This window comes from Callorhinus ursinus, unplaced genomic scaffold (genome assembly GCF_003265705.2).
Source record: "Callorhinus ursinus isolate GAN/ISIS: 27379988/994484 unplaced genomic scaffold, GSC_fseal_2.0 scaffold66, whole genome shotgun sequence".
In the NCBI taxonomy this organism is placed as follows: domain Eukaryota; kingdom Metazoa; phylum Chordata; class Mammalia; order Carnivora; family Otariidae; genus Callorhinus; species Callorhinus ursinus.
In genome coordinates this window covers 4,766,062-4,787,474 of record NW_027397128.1, presented here as the reverse complement: position 1 = coordinate 4,787,474, position 21,413 = coordinate 4,766,062, and the positions used below count along the sequence as shown (strand labels likewise).

The following is a 21,413-nucleotide window of genomic DNA, read 5'->3' as shown; positions in this document are numbered from 1 at the left end:
CCAGCCCTTGGCCAGCCCAGATAAAGGACAGGAAATCCTTGGCCACCTCCCCTGAAGATTGCTCCCTCTACCATGGGAACAGAGTTGCAGCCTGGGCAGAGGTTCCTCTGTGGTGAGGAAGCTGCCGAGTCAGCCCCAGCTGCCTTGGCTGCCGGGTGTGGTTTGGGGGAAATAGGCAGAGCTGAGCATCAGGAGACTTAGGCTCCAAATCCTCCCTCCCTCGGAGACCAGGCCCTTCCCCTATCTGGGCCCCAGGTGGGCATCAGCAAGGATCACACTGCTTATCTTACCAGGCTGCCCTGAGAACAGAATGGAATCGTGGAAGTGAAAGTGCCTTGGAAATGGAAAGAAATAGGAAGACTCATCGTGGTCATCATCGTCAACTGCAGGGGAGGAATGGCTGAGTTGGTGTGTCTCCCCATCTGATTCACCCTTCTAGGCCCCACTGTGGGCATGGCTCATACTCATTTCCGGCTTTGATGCTCCTCAAAATATCCCCTTCCCCTACCACCTCCACCAGCTCAAGGGAAGAAAGCAAGTGGCAGGAAAACAGGATATACTGGCAGCCCCCACAGAGTACACTGCAGTCAACTCATCAAAAGTGAGCACCTCCTCTCACCAGACTTGCCCTCTGCTATGAGGGCCCCAAGAAGAAGGCCCTCGCCTCCAAGGGCTCCCCAGTCATGAGAGCTGGCCGGGCCTGACCAACAAACAAATCAAAGAGTTGCATGAGGTGTTTGGACCCAGGAGTCTGGGGGTTCAAAAGGCACCTGCTGGAATCACCAGGAAAAGATAATGGAGAAGTCTTGTAGAAAAGTTCAGGCTAGGGGCTCCTGGGTGGCTCGGTCGGTTAAGCATCTCCCTTCAGCTCAGGTCATGATCCCAGGGTCCTGGGATCGAGCCCCGCATCAAGCTCCCTGCTCAGCGGGGAGCCTGCTTCTCCCTCTCCCTCTCCCTCTGCCTCTGCCTGCCACTCCCCCTGCTTGTGCTCTCCCTCCCTCCCTCCTTCTCTCTCTCTCAAATAAATAAATAAAATGTTAAAAAGAAAGAAAAGTTCAGGCTAGAAATAAACAGAGGAGAGTGAGGGACTTCCAGAGCCCCATTTCCCATTCCCAGGGCCACCAATAGTAGCATGTGCAAAAGACAGTAATGACGCTGGGAAGGGGACTGGTCCCAGGTCCCTTGAGAAGTACTTGGAGGAACTGAGGCTGTTTGGTGTACAGAAGAAGCAGAGGGACTTGGGTTCTGTCCTCAGACCTCTGGGAATCAGAGAGAACAGACACTGGCTAGGTGGTCCCAGGGGGCAGAGCTGGGACCCAGGGTTGTAGAAGCCATGGGGATATGGCGTTCAGTTCAACATAAACAAATGCTTTTGGACCTCCCAGGAATGAAAGCAACTGCTTTGAAACATTGTGCTCGGGTACTGAAGATGGGGGCACAAGAGCTACGCAAATACCTGGTGGGAAGATCTCGGTTCACAAGGAGAGCTGGACCGAGTGTCCTCTAAAGGCCCTTCTCCCCGGAGCTCTGTCTGCTTCCTACCTCTGGGGTATTGTGGGAGAAAGCATAAAGGTGACTGGGGCTGGCTGAGCCCTTGGCCACTTCCCACAGAGACCTGGGATCCCAAGAGCACCTCGGGCCGCTACTACCCAGGGAGAGCAGGTGACTCATTAACTTGTGGCTGAATGGGTCAGAGGGTGGCCACTTGGGACACACACAAACATGGGGAGGGGGCTGGAGAGCAAACTGCACAAAAGCCCATGGCTCAAGGAAAACCCAAGCTGTGGCAGTTCAAGGCCTGGTCAGCCCAAACTGACCAGCCAACGGGCGAAACTTAGTGACTGGGCCTGGCAGAATTTAAAGCCAACTGACCTTTGCCTTGTGGACAAGCAAAAGGCTTTGGCTGGGAATGCTTAATCTTTGGCTGGACTGGAACCTGAGAGACCACCGAGTGCACGCCATCTGCCCTGCCAGTTTTAAAAATCGTGGAAACTGAGGCCCAGAGAAAGCAAATGTCACTCATGTAGAAGCAGCTACAGAGAGGCACAACCAGAAGCCAGCCTTCCTGACTCCATCCCTAAATGTTGGTTCCTTCTCTTCTCATTGAAATTGCAGAAAACCGCTTGGGGTCCAGAGCTTTCCCAATGGGACCTGGCCTGACCCGTCCCAATCTCCACTGCTTGTCAAGATACAGGCTCCTGCAGGAGGCCTCAGCCTTACAGCAGCACCTTACAGTGTGGCTCACGGCCCAGGTCCCTGCCTAGTGTGGAGGAGGGACCCACAGCTGTACTGAAAACGGACACACACGCAGGCCTACTAATGGCAGATCCTTTGGTTGGGTATTTCTCGCTCTTTCAAACTGACCTTAGAGGGGGTCAAGTGCTCCTGGAAACACCCCCAGCCCCTTCTGACTCTGATGCCTAAAGAGTCCCCCTTACCCCACTGCCCATCTGAATCCCTAGCAACCCAACTCCCTGACCCTCTCAGTAACCACCCAAACGAACGTGTGTCCTTCAGCAATGTGAGGAACAGCTTCCGTCTGCCCAAACGAAGACACCGGGGCAGATGTTTAGTTGGCCCTGGAAGTTCCCGCGAAGGAATGTTTGTTAGTGTCCCCTTGGGGCAGGCGAGGGTTAAGATGGGACCCCCTTAAGGCCTGCAGTGAACAGGGAGTTAGTTAATGGCCATCCCCCAGAGGTGACTTTTCAAGGTGGTTATTATGTGGCTCAATCATTAACCAAGCAGTGGCAGGACCCCAGGCTTGTTGGAGAGGAGCCACTCCTTTCCCAAGGACAGCCCAAGAGCAGGAGGCTGCAGCCAGGGAGAGCACTCATGGGGTCTCGCCGTCCTCTCACAGCCTGCTCTGGAGCAGTGGGAAGGGAGGCCCGGATGAGGGAAGCTCTCCCTCAGCTCCACACGGGGGTGGAGCAGGGCTGGCCCGGATGTGGAGGAAGTCAGCACACCCTTACTGAGGCAGAGGGAAAAGGGAGACAGTGAGGGTTTTTATCATGAATGAGAGAGGAAGCTCCAAGCTGGGCCTTGGTGATTAGATGACAAGCTGGGAAAGACGCTCATCCTGAATGCATCCTGTTTTGCTCCAAAGTGGCCTCAGGGGCCAGGGGAGGGGCCAGGAGGAGAGGAGCCTCCCAGGAATTCTCCCAGGCCTGCTGACCTCAAACTCCTGGGTGGCCCTGGAACTGGGGAGGCAAGTGGGAGAGGTTACCCCATTTACTGCTAGAGGAGCAAGGCACAAAGTTTCTTGTGCCTCTGGAGCGGCAGTCCCAGAGACTGTGGCTAATGCTGTAAAATGAGGGGCCGGGGCTCCCTAATCGCTCCAGCTCTGACTTTGCCTGGGCCTCTCTTCAGAGGTTCAGCTCAAATGTCACTGCCTCGCCTCTGTCAGTCATCTTCCCCTTAGTCAAAAGCAACAGCTCCCTAGTCAGGCCTCCCCGGGCAAAACAGCCCCCTCGACAATTGGAAATATGAACACTGTCAGGATATCTGATGATATTCAGGGGCTCTTCTAGGTGTGCTAATGGTACAGTAGCTATTTTTTACGAATCCTTATCTTTATATATATATATATATGTAGAGAAAGAGAGAGAGAGAGAAAACTACTTATAGATAAATTGGTAAGATGTCTGGGATTTGTTTCAAAACAACAAGAAAGAAGGTGAAGTAGATGGAAGTGTTAATAGGCAGGATTATAGCCATGGGCTGTTGCAGTTCCGTGATGAGTACAGAGGGCCTAATTACACTAATCGTCTCTACTTTTACATATGTTTGAAAGTCTTCATAATCATTTTTTTTAAAAGTCCTCACGGAGGTAAAGACTTAGTATGCCATGCATTATTTATGCCACGAACCCCCAAACTAGATTCCCTGAAGATGGGGGTTACACTCTGTGTCCTCCACAAGACCTAGCCAAGCCTGAACTTAATGACTAACAATTTGTACAGTACTTGGTAGTTTACAAAGCACTTAGCCATGGATCCCCTCGTTTAATCCAGTGAAGTGGAAACAGTGAGGAGAAACTAAGAGTCCGAGAGGTCACAGGTGGAGCAGCGGGGCCTGGATTTAAACCCCCCATATGTCCAGCTCCCAGTCCCCTGTCCTTTGCCCCACACCACCCTGGATTCCTGAGGAACTTAACGTCCGGTTACCTGTACCAGTAACCTGAGGGTCGGAGTAAACAGGGACAGCAATCGGCGACATGTGAGCTCCCAAAGTGGAGGGTTGGGCAAGAGCAGACTCAACACACAAACACAGCCTTTCAGACCTGTGACAGACTGATTCGAGGACTATTAGTACCCCCTCGTCACATACACACAAACCAAGAACGCGCGCGGGTCACGGATGAAAAGAGCCTTAATAAACACGGGACAGCAACAGCTGTGTGCCCAGGCCTGTGCTCAACTACTTTGCTTAGGGTTGCAGGATGGGGGAGCTCACACTTCCCATCCTAGAGCCCTTGTATTTTTGAGATCGTTTATCTCTATTTTATCTGATAATAGCCTCCCAAGGGCCCAGGGCCAAGGCACTTGATCTTACCCAAACTTGAAGCCCAAAGAAAAAGTTCTATTTTATTCAAGCCAGAGGCAATTCCTTCTTCCAGCCAAAGACCCCTTGCCCCACCTTCTCCAAAAAGGTGAGGGCACAGTCTGCTTTTGTTAAGCCTGCCATCCACGGAACCTGAACGTTCTGTGGCCGGAACAGAGAACTCCGAGAGGGTCCTAAGCAGAAAAGCGCCAGCAGCTGCAACAGCATCCAGGTTCCTTCCTCTCCTCCCTTTGGAACCTTCTTGCTTTTGTGTTGCTGCAGGTATCCCTGTAGCTGGCTCCAGGGGTTCTCTGCTCCCTCTCCAATCCCTAGCCCTAAGGGCAGAATTTTAAAACTTCAGAATGGCAGAAAGGGTCAAAGTTCAGGCCTCTTTGTGCCACTTTCTTGGCTCCTGTGCTCAAACTCAGGAGGTGTGCTTTACTAAGGAAGGCCCTTCCATCCACCCTGCACAACTCTGCCCCACTCCCCAGCACTCACACAAGCTACACAGCCCCTTTGTGCACCTTCTGCCCCTCTTCTTGCTCTAAACACATCCAGGTATCTCTCAACCGCGTCTCCTCTCCCGAGGGGGGAGGTGAGCTGCGGATGCACCAGGAGGTTTAGCATACTTCTCTAAGAGTTGCTTAAGAGGTGGACAGAAGGCCAGAGAAGACGGGAAACGGGATTCTGTCCATGTGGTGTTTTCTAGCCCTAATGACAGAGGCCCAGGGAACAGAAATTCCAAACCCCAAATCCAGAACAAAATTGGACAGAGGTCATACGCCGGAAATGAGGACCAAACCCAGAATGTCCAGTGACACGGTAGCTGTAGCTTTAGGGCGAACGAATCCCCAACCCCCAACACCCTCATTCCTGTCACACTCTTACCCGGTTGCTCCATCAACCATTCATAAACCACCTGCAGCCGTGCCTCTTTCTCTGTGCCCTTGGGCTGGCTGCCTTCCCATCCCCAGAGAGAAATTGTCTCTCCTTTATTCCTGGCAGATGGAAGTGAGGGGAAAACTCAGAGAGCGAGAGCAATAAGAAAAGATGGTGGGTGGAGACAGCAACCCTTAGAGTGGGGGTGGGAACGGGTCCCACAGTAGGAGTCCGGGTTTGAAAATAGCCCTGGGTGTGATTCATCACCCTCTCCTCCTACGTGGGCAGACCTCGGGGCTCCAAGGGGGACAGAGGCAAGCCAGGCTTCTCCAGCCCGACCTCTGGGGTCCCAGGCTCTGAGTTGGCCTCACTCCTCCCCACCTTCAGTCTGGCTGCTGCCCCGCTCACCCTTCCCGCCACTACTCGTTTTCCAGCTTGCTTGGCGGCATAATCACCACAAAGCTTTCCATCTGCATAGCTTCTGTCGCCCCAAGGATCTCAAAGACAACCTTTTACCTGCCAGGGAGGAGCCTGAACCCGCGTGACAAGTCAAAATGTCATGGAAGAGACGGGCCCTTTAGATACTGAAATCCAGCCCAGCACCTGAAGTTGAGCACAGCTGAAAGTGCACAAGTGCAGTTGAAAACACTGTGGCCCGCAGAAGTAGCATGACTCACGTGTAAGGTCACATGAATTAGCGGCTGAACCCCAGTTTCCTGAGTCCTAAATCAGTGCTCCACTTTAAAGAGTCTTGGGAGAAGAGAAATGGAGAGAGCCCCAGACTGCCTAATTTGGAAATCCCAAAAAAATGTCCACTAAAAGGAAACCTTTCCTCAGAGCTTCTGTAATCCAAACCCATTTGGGACTTCAATGGGGCAACTGAGCCCTGAAAGATGCGACTTATCCAAAGGTTGTCACTTGATCCCCACAGCTACCTTAATACCAGGAAAGTCCGGAGCGTTTCTCAGAAGGGAGGACAAGACAATGGCCAAGGGGAAAGCCCATCGGGCCCGACCGGGGATTCCTGGAAATGCCCTCAAAAGCAGAGGAAGGAAGAGGGTAGGCGAGGTGGCACCGAGCCCGAAGGGCCGCCACCCCTGCCCAGTACCAGTCCCCCTCCAAAGCCCCAGAGCTCTGGCTCCAGAATTCCGGCCAAGCCCGGGATAACGGGCGGAAAGCCTTCTTCTACCACCCGACTCGCGGGGCTTCCCTGGGGAGAAGCGCTGCCAGCGGGCTCAGGGAGTCCCCCAATTTCGGCGACTCCGACCCCAAAGCCCCGGGGGCGAAGGTGGCTCGGCTTGCGTCCTCTGCGTCTCCTGCGTGCGCTGCCCGGCCGAACCGCTAAGAGCGGGGGCGGGCCAGAGCGCGCCGGGGACTAGGCCGGGCCAGGGGGCCCAGGGGGCCCAGGAGGCCCCGTTGGTCCGGATTTTTGCCTGACGTCGCCCCAACTCCTACCTGGAGCCCGCGTCCACCACTTGGGGTTCGAGACCCTGACACGGCGGCCAGTGGGCAGGAGGTGAGTGCAGGAAGGACTGCTCCCGTCCGGGGCACGCGCGGAGCCTGGGGTCGGGCGGGGGTAAGGGTGCCAGCGAGAGGAGCAGCTGCCGCGGCTGCTTAGCTGTTGTCAACCCGAGGCCACTTTCGGCGCAGGTGGGGAGGGAACGGGCGGCGAGTTGGGCGGTAGGGACGCCCCGCCCACCTACAGGACCCTCGACCAATGAGGGCGCAGTCCGGCCCACCGGACTCCCAAGAAAGTCGCCCAAATTGCGGTGGGCGGGGCCCTGCCGCCTAGCTGCTCCAATATCCGCGCGGCTGACTCTTGCTCAGGTCACACCGCTGGTGGGGAGGGGGTAGGCGGGGAGAAGTCACCGCCGGAGCGCGCGACGGAGGGTGAAGGAGCGAGCAGCCGGCCAGGCGCATAGACTATTTATTGGGCTCTGAATGTGCCTGGCACCGTAGGGGGGGTTTAAATACATGCGCCATGTGCACGTGAAGGTTCAGTGGCTTGCTGCGGGTAATTTACGGGGAGTTCAGAAGACAACTTCAGTGAGATCGCCGGTTAGTGGGGACAACCAAGAGACAATCTTGGACATAAACAATTTGAGCAGGAAGTTGCCATTCCCACCTTGCTCAGGCCCCAGCATTGTGCAACTTCCCCACTACCCCCAGCTCTCTGCCTCAAGTCCAAACTCTACCTCCGCGGAGAACTTCATGGAAAACTTGGGGCATATGCATTAATCATGACAGGCAAGGGCTCCCAAGAGTGTGACGTCAGAAAGGTGGCTTAAATTCTATAAGAAACAGAGTGTTAAGATTTGATTTCTCTCTTGCCTTTCCTCACAAGGGTCCAATACAAGTTCACAACCATGACTTCACTGTTGAATTGAGGACTCCTATTAGCGGGGACTGGGAGTACTCGAGACGACCTGCCATCCAACCGCCATCTTCCACAGTTACAGATACAGAAACTGAGAAGAGATGACTCACTCAAGCTAACCCACCAGATCCATGGCAGGGATAATACCTGCACGTGGGTTATTTTCTCCATACCTAACAGATGGGAGAAATGAAGCTGAAGTTCCTGGAAAGCATGGGCCACATCCATCTAATTTGTTTGCTAGAGTACCCAACACAGGCGAGAGCAAAAATTCATGTTTATTAGGACAACAACTTTGTTAAGGTCACCCAGACAATGGCAAAGACAGACAGAGCCCCAGGTGTCCCCCTCCTGTCTGGTCTTCAGACAAACTGTAATTCTCCCACCTTCCTTCCCTGCTGGCCCTGATGAGAATCAGAGGAGAAATGCTGAAGCAAGTCTACCCCCCGGGGTGCACCCCTCCTTTCCTCTCAGTGGCAAGACGGAAGGGAACTGGCACTTTGTTCAAGATGAACCATGTCCCTGTGGGTCTTGGATGTAGACGAGACCTGCAGATGAGACTCCAGAACTCACTTCTGGAAACAAAATCCTACCCAGTGTCAGGAACCCCTGTAATGGGTGGGGAGGTAGACGACCTCCTTCCTGAGGCTGGGCTGTTATATTTGTAAGCATCCCTAAGGTCCTGAGTTGGGGCCAAATTTATCTTGCTTTTGGAAAATGCTAAAAGGGTATAAAAGTGTGGGTCCTGCAATATCCTTGTAGCTTCTCTAAGGGGAGGAAGCCATGTCAGAGCCGATTCCATTCACCACATGGCACCAAGCACAGTGCCCACGGTAGTTTCTCAGTAATGCTGAAAGATATTCAAGGGACAACCATGAAGAAATTGCAGTCATATAAATAATGACCAAACCCCACTAACCTTTTAGTAGATACATTTAACTGACTCAGAGATGATGGATTCTGAGACACCCGGTTCTTTAAAAAAAAAAAAAAAAGTAATCAAACCAGACAACTAAAAAAGGGAAAACTACAGAAAGTACAAAAACTACAAAAGAGCATAGCGCCTGGCATAGAGTAGGTACTCAATAAAAACATCTTTTGAATGACTAAGTGAACACAATAGTCAGGAAAAGCCACAATCCTAATATTTGCCATGCACATGGTGACATTTTTTAAAATGGCCAAGCCAAAAAAAATAATAATAAAATAAAATAGCCCAAGCAATGTCCAGGCTATTTCTTTGGGTCTTTCTTGATCTCCTTCTCTTAACCCATGAGCTTTAGAAAGCCAAGAACTCAGCCTCTTTAGAAGGAGATAGCTCGTTTCCTTCAATCCTTGCTCCCTGATCTACCCCCCCAGGCCCTGACCTAAGTCAGAGTAATGGTGCCTGGAACAGATGAGGAAATGGTACCTTTTCACAGTCTCCTTTCTGGGCTGCATCTCGAGTGGCTCTGGTGATAACTGGAGCCCGTAGGTTCTGGGTGTCCCTTTTCCCATGAGCCCCCACTATTGCCTGTGTGTCCTACAGTGCTGTTACCGGTGCTACCCCAGATGCCAGCTCGGCCATTAAGGGGGGAAACGTAGAGTGCATGAGAGCAGGCTGAGGGCAGGTGGAAAAGCCTTGGGGTGCACGTATGCATTTCTATGCCCTAGACATGGGGCTTCCCTCTGCCACTACCAAAGCCCAGTTGGGTCATACAAAGAGCAGTATGATGGATTCTGGAGCCAGACAGCCCAAGCACAAAGCCCAACTCTGCTACTTACTAGCCTTGTGACCTTGGGCAAATTACTTTCCACCTTTCTGTGCCTCAGTTTCCTCACCTGTAAAGTGCGGATCATCACAGTCCTGACCTTATATGGCTGTTAGGTAGATCCACTGGGCTAAATAGCACTTAGAATGGTGGCTAGCTCACAGTACCTGCTCCTAAGTGTTAGATATGGTGACAGAGGCACTGGGCAATGAAGTAAAAGACTTGGGTACTACTCCAGTTCTACCACTTTCTGGCTGTGTCACCGAGGGGAAGGCATTGTGCCACTCCAAGCATCAGCGTCTTCACCTGTGAAATGAGGATAGAGCATAATCCCTAGCAGGCAAGATTAAGACAGTGGATGTGAGGGTGTACTGTAAAGGGTGGTGGCAGGTGATGGGATGGCCAAGCAAGGTGTTGAACAGCTCAGCCTCTTTCCAAGGCCAATCAGCTCTTTTCTTCTAGGAGGTGGCAGAGAGAAACTCCAGATGCTGTTACTGTGAGCCACACTCCAAGACACTTGGGTCCCAATAAGTGCCTATCTGGACTTCTGACGGCCCCCACAGCCCTCCCTGTCTACGAATGGGGATTCTTCAGACTGTTGCAGGCAGACCCATAGCCCCACTCTGGAACGGCTGAGGGTAACGAAACAGGTGCTTCCACTACTCTTTTTCCGTGGAGCGAAAGGATCAGCAGCAAATAATCCCAGAGAACCCAGCTGAGAAGAGAGAACCACGAGAGGGAAATGAATTACACTTGGACCAGCCCTGCACAGCACATGACCACGGATGCCCTCATACTCACACACATGTTCCCGCATACCTCATCGAGAGCCCACCAGTCAAGCCTAGGACGGGAAAGGCCTGCTTTTCGAAGGTTCAGGGGCCCCCACCCAGTTTCATGAAAGGGGGCTACTGATCAGATCCCCACAACATGAGACAGTTACAGCTCATTAAAAAAAAAAAAAAAAAAGCCTCAGGAGCCATCCCACAGCAGGGGAGCTTGCGCTAAGAAGGGCAGCCAGAACAGGACCAATGTAGGAAGAAAGGGATTTGGTAGTAGGAGGGGTTTGAAAAGGTCAGGGGCAACAGGCACCTCACCGTGCGTGCGTTGCTGAGTGGGAGTGGGGGACGGAGCTAAGCCCCGGGAGGAGCACAAAGACCACCTCTCAGCCCAAAGCCCAGGAGACCACTATGGCTGTGCCTACCCCACACCCGAGAGTACCCTGAAAGCGGGGCGGGGGGGGGGCTCTGTGCTGGGCTGGGAGCCCTGGGCTGGCTGTGAGGAAAGCTGGAGTACTGGCTGAGCCAGGCACAGGCCAGGGGAGTTTCAGGGATCGCTTACTCTCCCAGGACACCCTCCTCCCCAACTCCAAGCTAGGACACAGATGTGTCTATTCCCTCTCACCTGCCTCCTGGAACTATTGAAAGGAATGTTTGGGGCAGCTCCTGATGAACCTCCAGGCACCTGGACTGGGCAGCTGGAGAGGGAGAACCCAGGGCCCCTCAGTCTCTGCCTCCCACTCTTCCCCAGACACCCAAGAGCCTGCCCCCATCTCTCCAACAGATAGCAGGCAAACTGTCAGCTGCTGGAGAGCCGGCCCCCAGCATCCGCACAACAGACTCACTGAGCCATGACAGTGTGGCGGGCCCCATTTCACACCCAGGTTGGGCCCCTGGCCTGGCTTTACTGGCCAGTCTCAAAGGGGCCAGAGGTTTTCAGCTGCAGGCAAAGGGAGCACCCCCTCCATTCCCTCGAGAAGGTCTGCCTGCCTCAGCTCGAACAAAGTAAGGGGCTGAGCCCTTGGTGAACCTGGCACAGACACCCAGAGCAGGATGTCCACTCGCACTCTCCCGCCCCATTCGTGCCCTTCCAGAGGATAGTCACGGTGTGGTGAGATGAGCGAAAGCAAGTCAACTTCTAACACAAAACCCTCGCCCTGCCCCACTCCACCCCCATGCACAGCTACAAGCAGCTGAGACCAGAGGAACCGTCCCTGTGCCCCCCAACAATGTTCCCCTCTGCCTGACTTAGTTTCAGTCCTTGAGCTCGCTCCTTCCTGGCCAGGCTCAGTTTCCTCATCTGGAAAAACAGAGCTGGATCCTGCGTTCTTGGATACCTCCTTTTCTTTTCTTTTCTTTTCTTTTCTTTTTTTTTTTTTTTTTTTTTTGAGAGAGAGGGAGGGGCAGAGGGCCCAGAGCCCAACGAGGGGCTCAATCTCACAACCCTGAGATCATGATCTGAGCGAAATCAACAGTCAGATGCTTAACCGGCTGATCCACCCAGACACCCCTGGTACCTTCTTTCCATTACATTCTCTGCTTCTGTGAGCTTCTCTGTGTGTTCGTTCCTGTGGGGGTGAGGCTCCTAGAAACCCAACATTCCTGGAGCTTCTGCAGAGGAAGGGAGTACTTGGGGGTGTAAGAGTCCTCTGAGGATGAGGAGAAAGAGCAGAGGAAAGTGAGAAAAAGGAAGGAGGAAGGCTGAGGTCAAAGGCAGAGAAAGAGGCGGGGCAGGTGCTGAGGCCAAACCAGCCTAGAAGTTTAGAGACCTGGCCCCTGCCTCCAGCGCTGCCTCCAGCTCACCCAGTGGCAAAGGACACACAGAGCCTCTGAACAGAGCCCAGGATCCCGCCCCCTTGCCTGGGACCTTTCCACTTGTCCCTCAAGGGAAGCAGCTCCTGGGACAAAACAGAAAGGGTGAGGAGGAGATGGAGGAGGAAGAAAGAGTGGGCTCTTCCTTCCCACCCAACAGGCAGCCCCGTCAGTCCACTATGGTCTGACCTCATGCTGCAACCAGATACAGCGGCCGCGAAGTTGGAGGGCTGCGGGTGGGAGGTGGGAGCGGGGGATTCGCTTTCACGGGCCTGCCCAGAATCTGGCCCAGTCCAACCCTAAGATTATGGGTCTCTAGGGCTTGGTATTCTCAGTTCAAGCAGACAGAACCATGCCCTGGCCACTCACCCTGTCTATTTCCCCTGAAGAATAGTCCGCAGAGGCCCCTGGGTGACATCAGAGAGGGCACAGGATGTGTGGTGACACTTGAGGGCCACTCAACGAAGGGTCTGGGCTCTTGAAGCCCCTCTCAGTGTGCCCTTCTCCAAACATAGCTACCCCCTCCACACCCCTCCACACACCCCTCCACACACACACACACACACACACACACACACACACACACACACACATTCTCACTAAATAAAAATTCTGAGCTGATCTTCAGCCAGGGCCCTGGTTTCCCTATACATATGTATCAACCCATCAGTCAACATGGGCACCCAGGCACTGGGTGTGGGGCGGGGGGCTGGAGCAGAGAACAAGGCAGGTAGGCCCAACAGCCAGGGCCTCTGCCTTATGGAACTCCCATGCCAGTGGAAGAGTCAACAGTAGCCCCCAGACAGAGAAGACCCAACCCAGGCAGGTGGGCAGCCAGATCAGGTCCCAGAGGACAGGGAGACAGGGGACAGCAAGGCCCCCAGGTTTGGACACTTGATATCTCTGGATCAACAGACCCCCAGGAAACACCAGGGAAGTGACTCCTGGATCAGGGGCCAGGACACTGCAACTCTGGCTTCTACCCCCGTTTTACCACTGAGGAGCTGTGTGACCTGGCTGAGAGTCTTGCCCTCTCTGGGCCTCGGGGTCCACATATGTACAATCAGAGAGTCTGTTCTGAGGATTTCTGGGGGCCCTGTGCTTTAAGTGTGTTCGTGTTCTATGACAAACCCACGTTGAGAAACCCAACCCAGTTTGCTACGTCCTCCCTGCCATTCGGGCAGGAGCAAGGGAGAACTTACTGGGGAAAAGGAAGTGGCCCAGCCCGGAAATTTTTTTAAGCACTCCGAGAAATATATACTTTTTTCAAAGTACCGGGTAGTCTGGGAGACCCGCTAGAGTGGAAACAGGCCTTGGGATGGAGCTTTTAGGCAATTCAAAGTGACTAAAAACATGCTGCTAGGGTGGCTGGGCCATGTCAGGCAACTGGGGACCGAGTGAGGCAGTAAGGGTCTCCTGGAGCGACAGGGGCTATGTGGAGCTACTGGCTAGGTAGTAAGACCCAAGGATACAGAGACAAAAAGAGGGATAGAAGGACAGATGGTGGGATGAAGTCAAAACATAAGCGGAGGGCCAGACATAGAGCGGGACAGGAAGACAGATGGGAGGGTGGAAGTGTGAGGCCAGAGGCAGGGACAAAGAAACTGCTGGAGCACTAGGGGGTAAGGGACATACTGTTTGTTAAACGCCTACTATGTGTTAACAACCAAAATGTCGCTCTTTTTTGAGTGGAGGATGAAGGCAGAGGGAGAGAGGCAGGGACGGACGAAGCCAGAGGGACAGCTGAGATGAAAGGATGCGGGCGCCTTGAGAAAGCCCACGAGCTGGCTAAGAATTAGAAGAAAGCAGGAGTGCGGGGATGGAAGGTCTGAGAAAAGGAGAGCGCCAGCCAGGGGTGGGATCAAAACGGAGAGAGGACTAGTAGATGAAAGCGGGACTGGAAGCAAAGATGCGGAGGCGAGGGGGGCTCAAGCTTTGCCTAGCCAGCCGGCAGCGCCGAGGCTCCCAGCGACGTGCGAGCCTAAGCCCTGACCTCCCACCGGGGTCCGCCCAGCTCCATTCACCTGGCTTCCAGCGCGGCGGGTCCCACCGAGCGCCCTTCACACCCCGCGGCTTCCACGGCACCCACGTCCGGGGCTTTGGGAGCCGCAAGGCTGGCCCCCCACCCGGCGCTTCAGCCATGAGTCCACCGGCGACTCCCAAGCGGAGCGCTGGCGCCTCGGGTGGTCGTACCGGGCCTGAGCCGCTGGCGGGGACGGCGCCCAGGGAGGGAGGGGCTGAGGGAACGACGGCCCCGGTTGCCCCGCCCCCAGAAAAGTTCCACGCCCCCACCTTGAGCAGGAAGCCCCCCTTCTTTATCCTACGCTGGCCTCAAGTCATTTCTTTAGCTGGGCTCCTCTGCCTCGCCCCTCGCCAATGCACCTCCTCTACTGGGTTGCCGTGACCCTCCGGCCTTTTGCATACTGGCCCCCTGTATGAGGGGTGTCTCACCACCGATCCCACTCCTCTTTTGCTGTCCTATGCCAGTGCGAGATAGTGAGGGTCAGCCCCTCCACCTCCCGTCTCCCCCAAACCTCGCCAACCACGTTACATGGCAGGAGCCCGTGTGCCACAGCCAGCTGGAGTGGGGAACAGCGGCTCCAGCCCACTTGGTGGACTGACTCACTCACTCCCTCAGCCTCCTCCACGCCCTGCTTCTTACCACCCTCCCAGGCCCATGTTCTGTCTGTCTGACCAGAGCAACAGGACCCTGGCTTCCAAAGAGGACGCCTTGAAGTCCTTCTAGCACCGAGAATATCCGGGACCTTAGGAGCAGAAGCGTTCCTTTCTTATAGACTCTCTTACATTAGAGAAGCAAAACTGAGGCCCAAGAATGCAAATGGCCTGGTGATCATCTCAGTGGGACAATTATCTCTGTTGCAGTGCTGTCCTGAGGCTCCATCGCAGCTCAGCATGGTGCCTGGCACAGCGTGCAGTCTCCATAAAGAAAGATTAACTTCTGGGGCACCTGGCTGGCTCATTCGTTGGGCATCTGCCTTCGGCTCCGGTAGTGGTCCCGGGGTCCTGGGATCGAGCCCCGCATCGGACTCCCTACTCGGCGGGAAGCCTGCTTCTCCCTCTCCCACTCCCCCTGCTTGTGTTCCCTCTCTTGCTGTGTCTCTCTCTGCCAAATAAATAAAACCTTAAAAAAAAAAAAAAAGAAAGAAAGATTAACTTCTATTCGCAAAGATATCAGCACTGAGGATCTGCCACGAAGAAAGCCTGGACCAGGACCCTAAATTACATGACTTTCCCTGACCCCTAACCTCCACCCACGGCAAGCAAACTTGCATGCCCTGATTTGGGGATGGTGGGGAGTTCTGTCCGCCTTTGTTTACAGTGGAGGAAAGGCAGAAAGTTGTCAGCTTTCAGACCTGGGTACTTCCACTCCGCTTCTGGTGGTGGCCAGTAAGGAGGCAAGATTCTAATCGTGGCTCTGCATGAACTCAGCAAAGCCTGGGCAGTTTTCCCTCTTGTGCCTCCACTTCCTTGTCTGTAACATGAGGATAATAATCCCATGACTCAATCAGAATAATGGTAAAGGGATACACAGGTGAAGTTCACAGCCCCTCTCTCGACCATCCCCATACCTTGTGCCGCTAGACTAGGGCCAAACAGCGCCATTTGTGAGGGACAGGCTAGGAGAAGGAAGAGGGGTTTGTGAATTCGTATGTGCTTATTTGCACAAGATTTGCACTCGCTTTTCATAGATGCCATGGGCAGAGCTGGAAAGGAATGAGAAAGAAACGTGTTGATCTCCGTGCCTGTCACCCTTTGCCCCAGGGCAGTGTTGGCACACAGTAGGCGCTCACAAAGTATTGCACGAACATATGCTTCCCACGGGGAAGAGAACTTGCCCAAAGTCACACAGTGAGTCTGTCTCACAGTCAAGACAGATCTCCTGTCTACTCCTTCTACTAGGCCATGCTACTTGACGGAATTTCTTTTCCCCCATATGATCATCAATCAGTGGGGAGCTCATTCCTCTCCCCCGGAACCCTCTGGCCTATCAGCAACCCCCATTCCTGACGAGCTCAGCCAGGAGAGGCAGCCACGGGGAGGCCTCTGTCTGTGCCCAGCTTGGTACTAGCAAGCCTTTGACTTCTGAGTTTCTCGCAGCCCCTGCACTGCCTCTGCCCCCCAGGGGCAAGTTCCTCTCTGAGGAGCAGGAGGCCCCAGTCAGCTTCCTCCAAGCACAGGAGTTTCCCTTTTGCTCTCTGGTGGGGTGGGAGTGCGGGACACAGCCTCTCGGAGCAGTAGCCTTGAAGGAAGGGCGGCGGCGGCCATTTCCTACCCTGCTAAGGCATCTCCCTCCCTGGCTAGTCCCTCCCGTTTCCTGAGTTCTGCCACTTCAGCCCCAGCCAGAACAGTGGCATGAAAGGGGCTCCAAAGTTTGCCTTGAGTCGCAGAACCTTGGACCTGGAAAGGACCTCAGAGCTCATTTATTCCCACCTCCTCCCTACTACCGGGAATGCCCTCTGGTAGCAGAGAGGAGGGGGGCATGTGATCTAACCTCTTCCAGCTTTAATTGTCTCCTTCATAAGACGGGCGGGATGACACCTACCCGCCAGTGTTGTTGTGGGAGGGAATGTGAGAACAGATTTAGTAAAAGCTATTGTGCCCTGAGCACTAACTCTATGCCCTGCCTTGTTCCAGGTGCTTTTTGGGTATTCGTCTATTTAATTTTCACCGCAACCCTCTAAAGTAGGTTACTGTTATTATTGTCATCATCATCACCATCGCCCTCTTTGCAGAGATGGAGAAACTGAAGGATGACAAAGGTAACGCGACTTGCTAGGTTCACACAGCTAAGAAGTGACGCTGGCAGAATTTGAACCCTGAACCTCAGTTTTCACCAGTATCATGACGGGGATCATCCTTACCCCAGAGAATGAGCCCTCTTTAAATTCCGTGAGCTCACGTGTGTCTGTGCAGCTGGAACTTTTGTACCCAATGCCCCTGACGGCTGAGGGGGAAGAATGCGTAGAAACCCTGGGGGAGCTGAAGACATAACCGGAAGCTTTGGCTCCATGCAGAGGATGTCTTTGAAGTCCCCGCTCTTATCTTAAACACCTACTTGGATTTCCTGGTTAACTCTGGTGTACATCCATGTTGTTTTCTGAGAAAAACGGGGGCTTTTCTCCTTTAAGCCTTTGAGGAAAGTTGACACTCCAGGAAGATGGGCTACACTGGTCCTGTGCATCTGTGTGCTCCAGGCCACTGCCTTTTATCCCAGGGGTACCACACACCTGGCATATGGTGGGCCCTGAGTCACTGAGAAGAGCTAATGTTAATGAAGTGCTTTTGTATGAACCAACACTCCCCAACACTTTCCACATATGATTTTAATCATTGTGACAATTCTATGAGGAGGTAAAATGCTTATCGTTGCCTTTATTTTCTAGTGGGAAAACTGCAGCACAGAGAGGTTAAGCAACTAGCCCCAGGTCACACAGTTTGTGAGTGACCACTAGGCTTTAAACACCCCCAGCCTGAGTGTCAGCCTTGGCTTGTAACGGCTCTACGGACTGCCCCTCAGGCCACAACAGAGCCTCTCTTCCTTACCCGTCTCCACCACTTCCTACCAGGATGATTGAGTTGATTCTTGGCAGAAGCAGGACTTATTCCCATTAGAGGAGCAGCGCCTTGAGGGCGGATACATAGTGTCTCCCCCACCGACCCACCCTTTCCCAGATGATGCTGAGCCAGGCTCTGGGCTGTGCAGACGGCTTGTCCTCCATTCGTGTGTGGCAACTGACTGGTCTCTGACCTGTGGCAGTCTCTTGGACCTAGCACCTACTGGGCTGGTAGACAGAGCGCTAGCATTTCACACAGGAATCCTCTGCCACTCTCCTTGGCAAAGATCCAGCTTCGGAAATGGCTGCCCATCATCCACAGGGGACAAGTCCATGCCTCTAACATTGACATTCAAAGCGCTGCAAATCGGCTGGCACTCCCAGAACACCCTAGACCTCATTAACCCTCCAGATGTGTTACATGGGATCTTCTCTCTCGCAAAAATGCTCATTCTTATTTCTTTTGACTTTTTTTTTCCCCAAACACTTATATGGTGCTTTCTGTGTGCCTGGCACTGTTCTCAGCTATTTGCATATTTTACTCAAGGACTCCTTACAGAAACACTGCAGGTATTGTTACTCTCCCATTCTATAAGTGAGAGAACTGAGGTACAAAGAGGCTAAGTTATTTGCCCTATCTCCTGCACCTGGCAAAGTCCTGCATATTCCTGCAGCCCTTCTTAGGAATACCATAAGCCATTCCCTATCTGGGCATTCCCACAGCTCAGTTGTATCGGCACTCATTCTATGTTGAGTTTAGTTATCTCTGTGTCTTCCTGCCCAATAAGAGTGTGAATTCTCTGAGGGCCAGGACTGTGTTTTATTACTTATGGCCTATCCGTTGCTCGGGAAGGAGTCTGGCATTGAGTTGGCACTTAGGAGATATTGGCTAAAGGACTGATGACAGTTGAGAGAATGAATGAGTGACTGGCCCCAAAGCAGCCTTGACCAAACCAAATGGTGGCTGAGAAATTTGGGGTTTTCTTTCCCCAATGTCATTGGGATAGAGGAACGTAAAGATGACCAAGCATGAAATGCGACCACAGGTAGGGAGAGGGGAAGAGAGAGAACCCCCCCGCCCCGCCCCGACCACCACTATCCTGACATTTGTGTGGCTGGACCGCACCTGGCACACAAGGCCATTTGGGTTGACAGGGCATCTAGTAAGCCACAGAAGCTGGCAGCTCTGGGGTCTGCTCTGAAGACCTGAGCTCACTGGATTCTGCGTTTCTCCCTCAGAGACCCCAGGACTGCCTCTGCAATTCAGAGGTTCATATGGAAAAGAGCAAAGGGCTGAACTGTCACCCCAAGGGGTTGGAGTTTGCTGCTTTTGGTCTCAAATGCTATGCTTCAGTGAACTTTGTCTGTCTCTTGCTGGCCAAATGCACTTTGTGGGAAAACAGAGGGGGGTCTGGCCCAACTCTGGCCTCAGGTCCTGCTTCCACCATGCAGTAGCTGTGTGACCTTTGGCAAGTTACCGAACCTAGAAAAATGGAAATAACTTTTTCTGCCCTGCAAACAGAACTTGAGATAATGGATCTGAGAGCCTTTGTAAGGGGAAAATGACCAGATGCAGAGAAAATGGCAGCAGGAGGGCTACTTCTAGCAGCGTTCCGCAGCTTTCCAGTTGAAGGCAGCTAGGTGAGGGACCTGAGCCTCAGCCTCTCCCCTCTCTCACCCTGCCTGAGTATGACTCCGGTACAATCATCAGCCTTTTCTGGGCCTTTGTAAAATGGGAAGGATAATTCCTAGGCCCTTGCAGCCAAGTTGTAGCGGGGTTGCTGGATGGGAAGCAACATGGTATCCATGTATGGATTTTATCAGCTCCAGATAAAGGGATCCCTGAGCACTGCACTGCAACTCTCAAAGCACCCTTGGGTTTGAACACCAGCTTTTTTTTTTTTTTTTAAGATTTTATTTATTTGAGAGAGAGAGAGAGAGAGAGAGAGAGCATGCATGAGTGGGAGGGGGGAGCACAGGGAGAGGGAGAAGCAGGCTCCCAGCTGAGCAGGGAGCCCGACGAGGGGTTCGATCCCAGGACCCCGGGATCACCACCTGAGCCGAAGGCAGATGCTTAACGACTGAGCCACCCGGGCGCCCCTGAACGCCAGCCTTAACACTTACTTGAGGACATGTCATATCACCTCTCTGGGCCTCCGTTTCCTCACTTGTTCAGTGGAGACAATAACACCTACCTCCCTCAAATGTTATGTGGATCAAAAGTGAAAGTGTCAGTGAGATGCCTTTATCAGTGACAGGATGGCCCCTTAGCCCTTCACCCTGCTTCATGTCTTTCTTCCTGCCCTTGAATCATGTAGGCTGCAGAGTTGGGAACTTCACTGATTCTTTCTGCCTTTGTCTGGGTCCAGCCCCAGCCACCCCCCACCCCCGTCCCCAGCCTTAGTCCCTACTCCTTTGCCCTGGTCAAAACTCGCAGAGTCCCTTCCTCCTCTTCCCATCATCTGGCGGGGTGCACCAACAACCCCACAGTAACGCATACCTTGCACTATGGCTCAGGGGTTCAGGGCTCTGTCCATTTGAGCAACTGGCCTTTTGCCATAAGCAAAAGCTGCTTTTATGCCAGAGGAGTGGTTTGCAAGTCAGGGATCGTTATTCTGCCTCCTGCATCCCCACCCTCTTGTGACTGGGCCAAAGGGCCAGCAAACCATGGCAGGGGGCAGGCTTTTTTGCATCCATCACCTGGTATGTTCCCCTGGGATTCTAGAGCAGCACATGAGAGAGCACCCAAGTGGTGGGGGGCTTCCACAGAAGACCAGCCTGGAGCTGGTGGGCCCTCAGAGCACATCTGCTCCACTCCTTCATGGTCCAGATGAAGATCTTGAGGCCACCCAGGGAGGGGCAAGCAACTCAGGGCCCCGCACCCTGGCTTTGCCCTCCAGTATTTGCCTCTGGAAGATTCAGTCTTCTAGAGCTCTCATGGGGCCTGAGTTGCTCAACTGATTAGGTCAGAAGAAGGGATTCCAGAGAAGTCCCAAGGTTCTCTGGGAGGAACTTCTCCCGTAATTTCTCCTCCATGGGGTGTCCTCGGGTAACCCATGCTGAAGTCTGGAAATAGAAGTTGGCAGCACAAAGGTTCTCAGATTAAAAAGCAGCACACCTGGAACAGATAGGGGCATCCACGTGCACAGCTGTAAAAGGGGCGGAGCATCGGGCCACTCCCCCACACTTTCCTGACAACAACGGGTTGGAAGCCAGGCTACCTTCCCAGAAGCCTGGAGACGAAGGAGCCTTATAAAAATGCCCAGCTAAGGCCAAGAGTCCAGCCAGAAGGGCAGAATTTAGCCCCAGGTCAGATGCACCCCACGGACTAGAGAGTTCGGGGACAGGGGGCTACATCCCTTGTCCAAACAGAACCCCAGACCCTGTGCAGTGAGAGGCCCCATGACGGTAGGGCACTGTCGTATTGTCTTGAAGTCTAGGGTGGCTCCAGTAGGATATGAGGGTTCACAGGGTCTGCTCACACCCAGGACTCAGGGGCAGGGCCTCTGGCTCAACCTCCCCTTTCCGCCTGCTCACCTTCCTTCCCTAGCTGTTCTCTGCCCAAGCCTAGCGTGTTCTGTGTTCTGGCTTAACCAAGGAGGCTTTTCTCCTCGCCTAAGTTATTGCCCTCCATGCCCCGTGGTGCCACCTGTGCCCCCCTCTAGCTGTGCAACCTTGGGCACATGACTCGCCCTTTCGG

General features: G+C 53.6%; 1 protein-coding gene across 9 annotated transcripts in view; it reads right to left on the bottom strand.

Annotated features, from left to right (window-relative positions):
- STARD8 (StAR related lipid transfer domain containing 8) overlaps nucleotides 1–21,413 on the bottom strand; it is a 61,082-nt gene that overhangs the window by 26,533 nt on the left and 13,136 nt on the right. For 2 of the 9 annotated variants that reach the window (XR_012376122.1, XR_012376123.1), the window contains exon 1: nucleotides 14,162–14,308. The exons of 1 other annotated variant lie outside the window; for it this stretch is intronic. Coding sequence is in view for 4 of the 8 variants with exons in the window: in XM_073885791.1 (XP_073741892.1) it covers nucleotides 14,162–14,279 (118 nt within the window). In the remaining 4 variants the exon portion in view is untranslated. Of the gene's footprint in view, nucleotides 1–6,873; nucleotides 7,031–14,161; nucleotides 14,310–21,413 lie in introns of those variants that run through there. 6 more of the 9 variants (XM_073885794.1, XM_073885793.1, XR_012376121.1 and 3 more) reach the window with 5 other exon arrangements.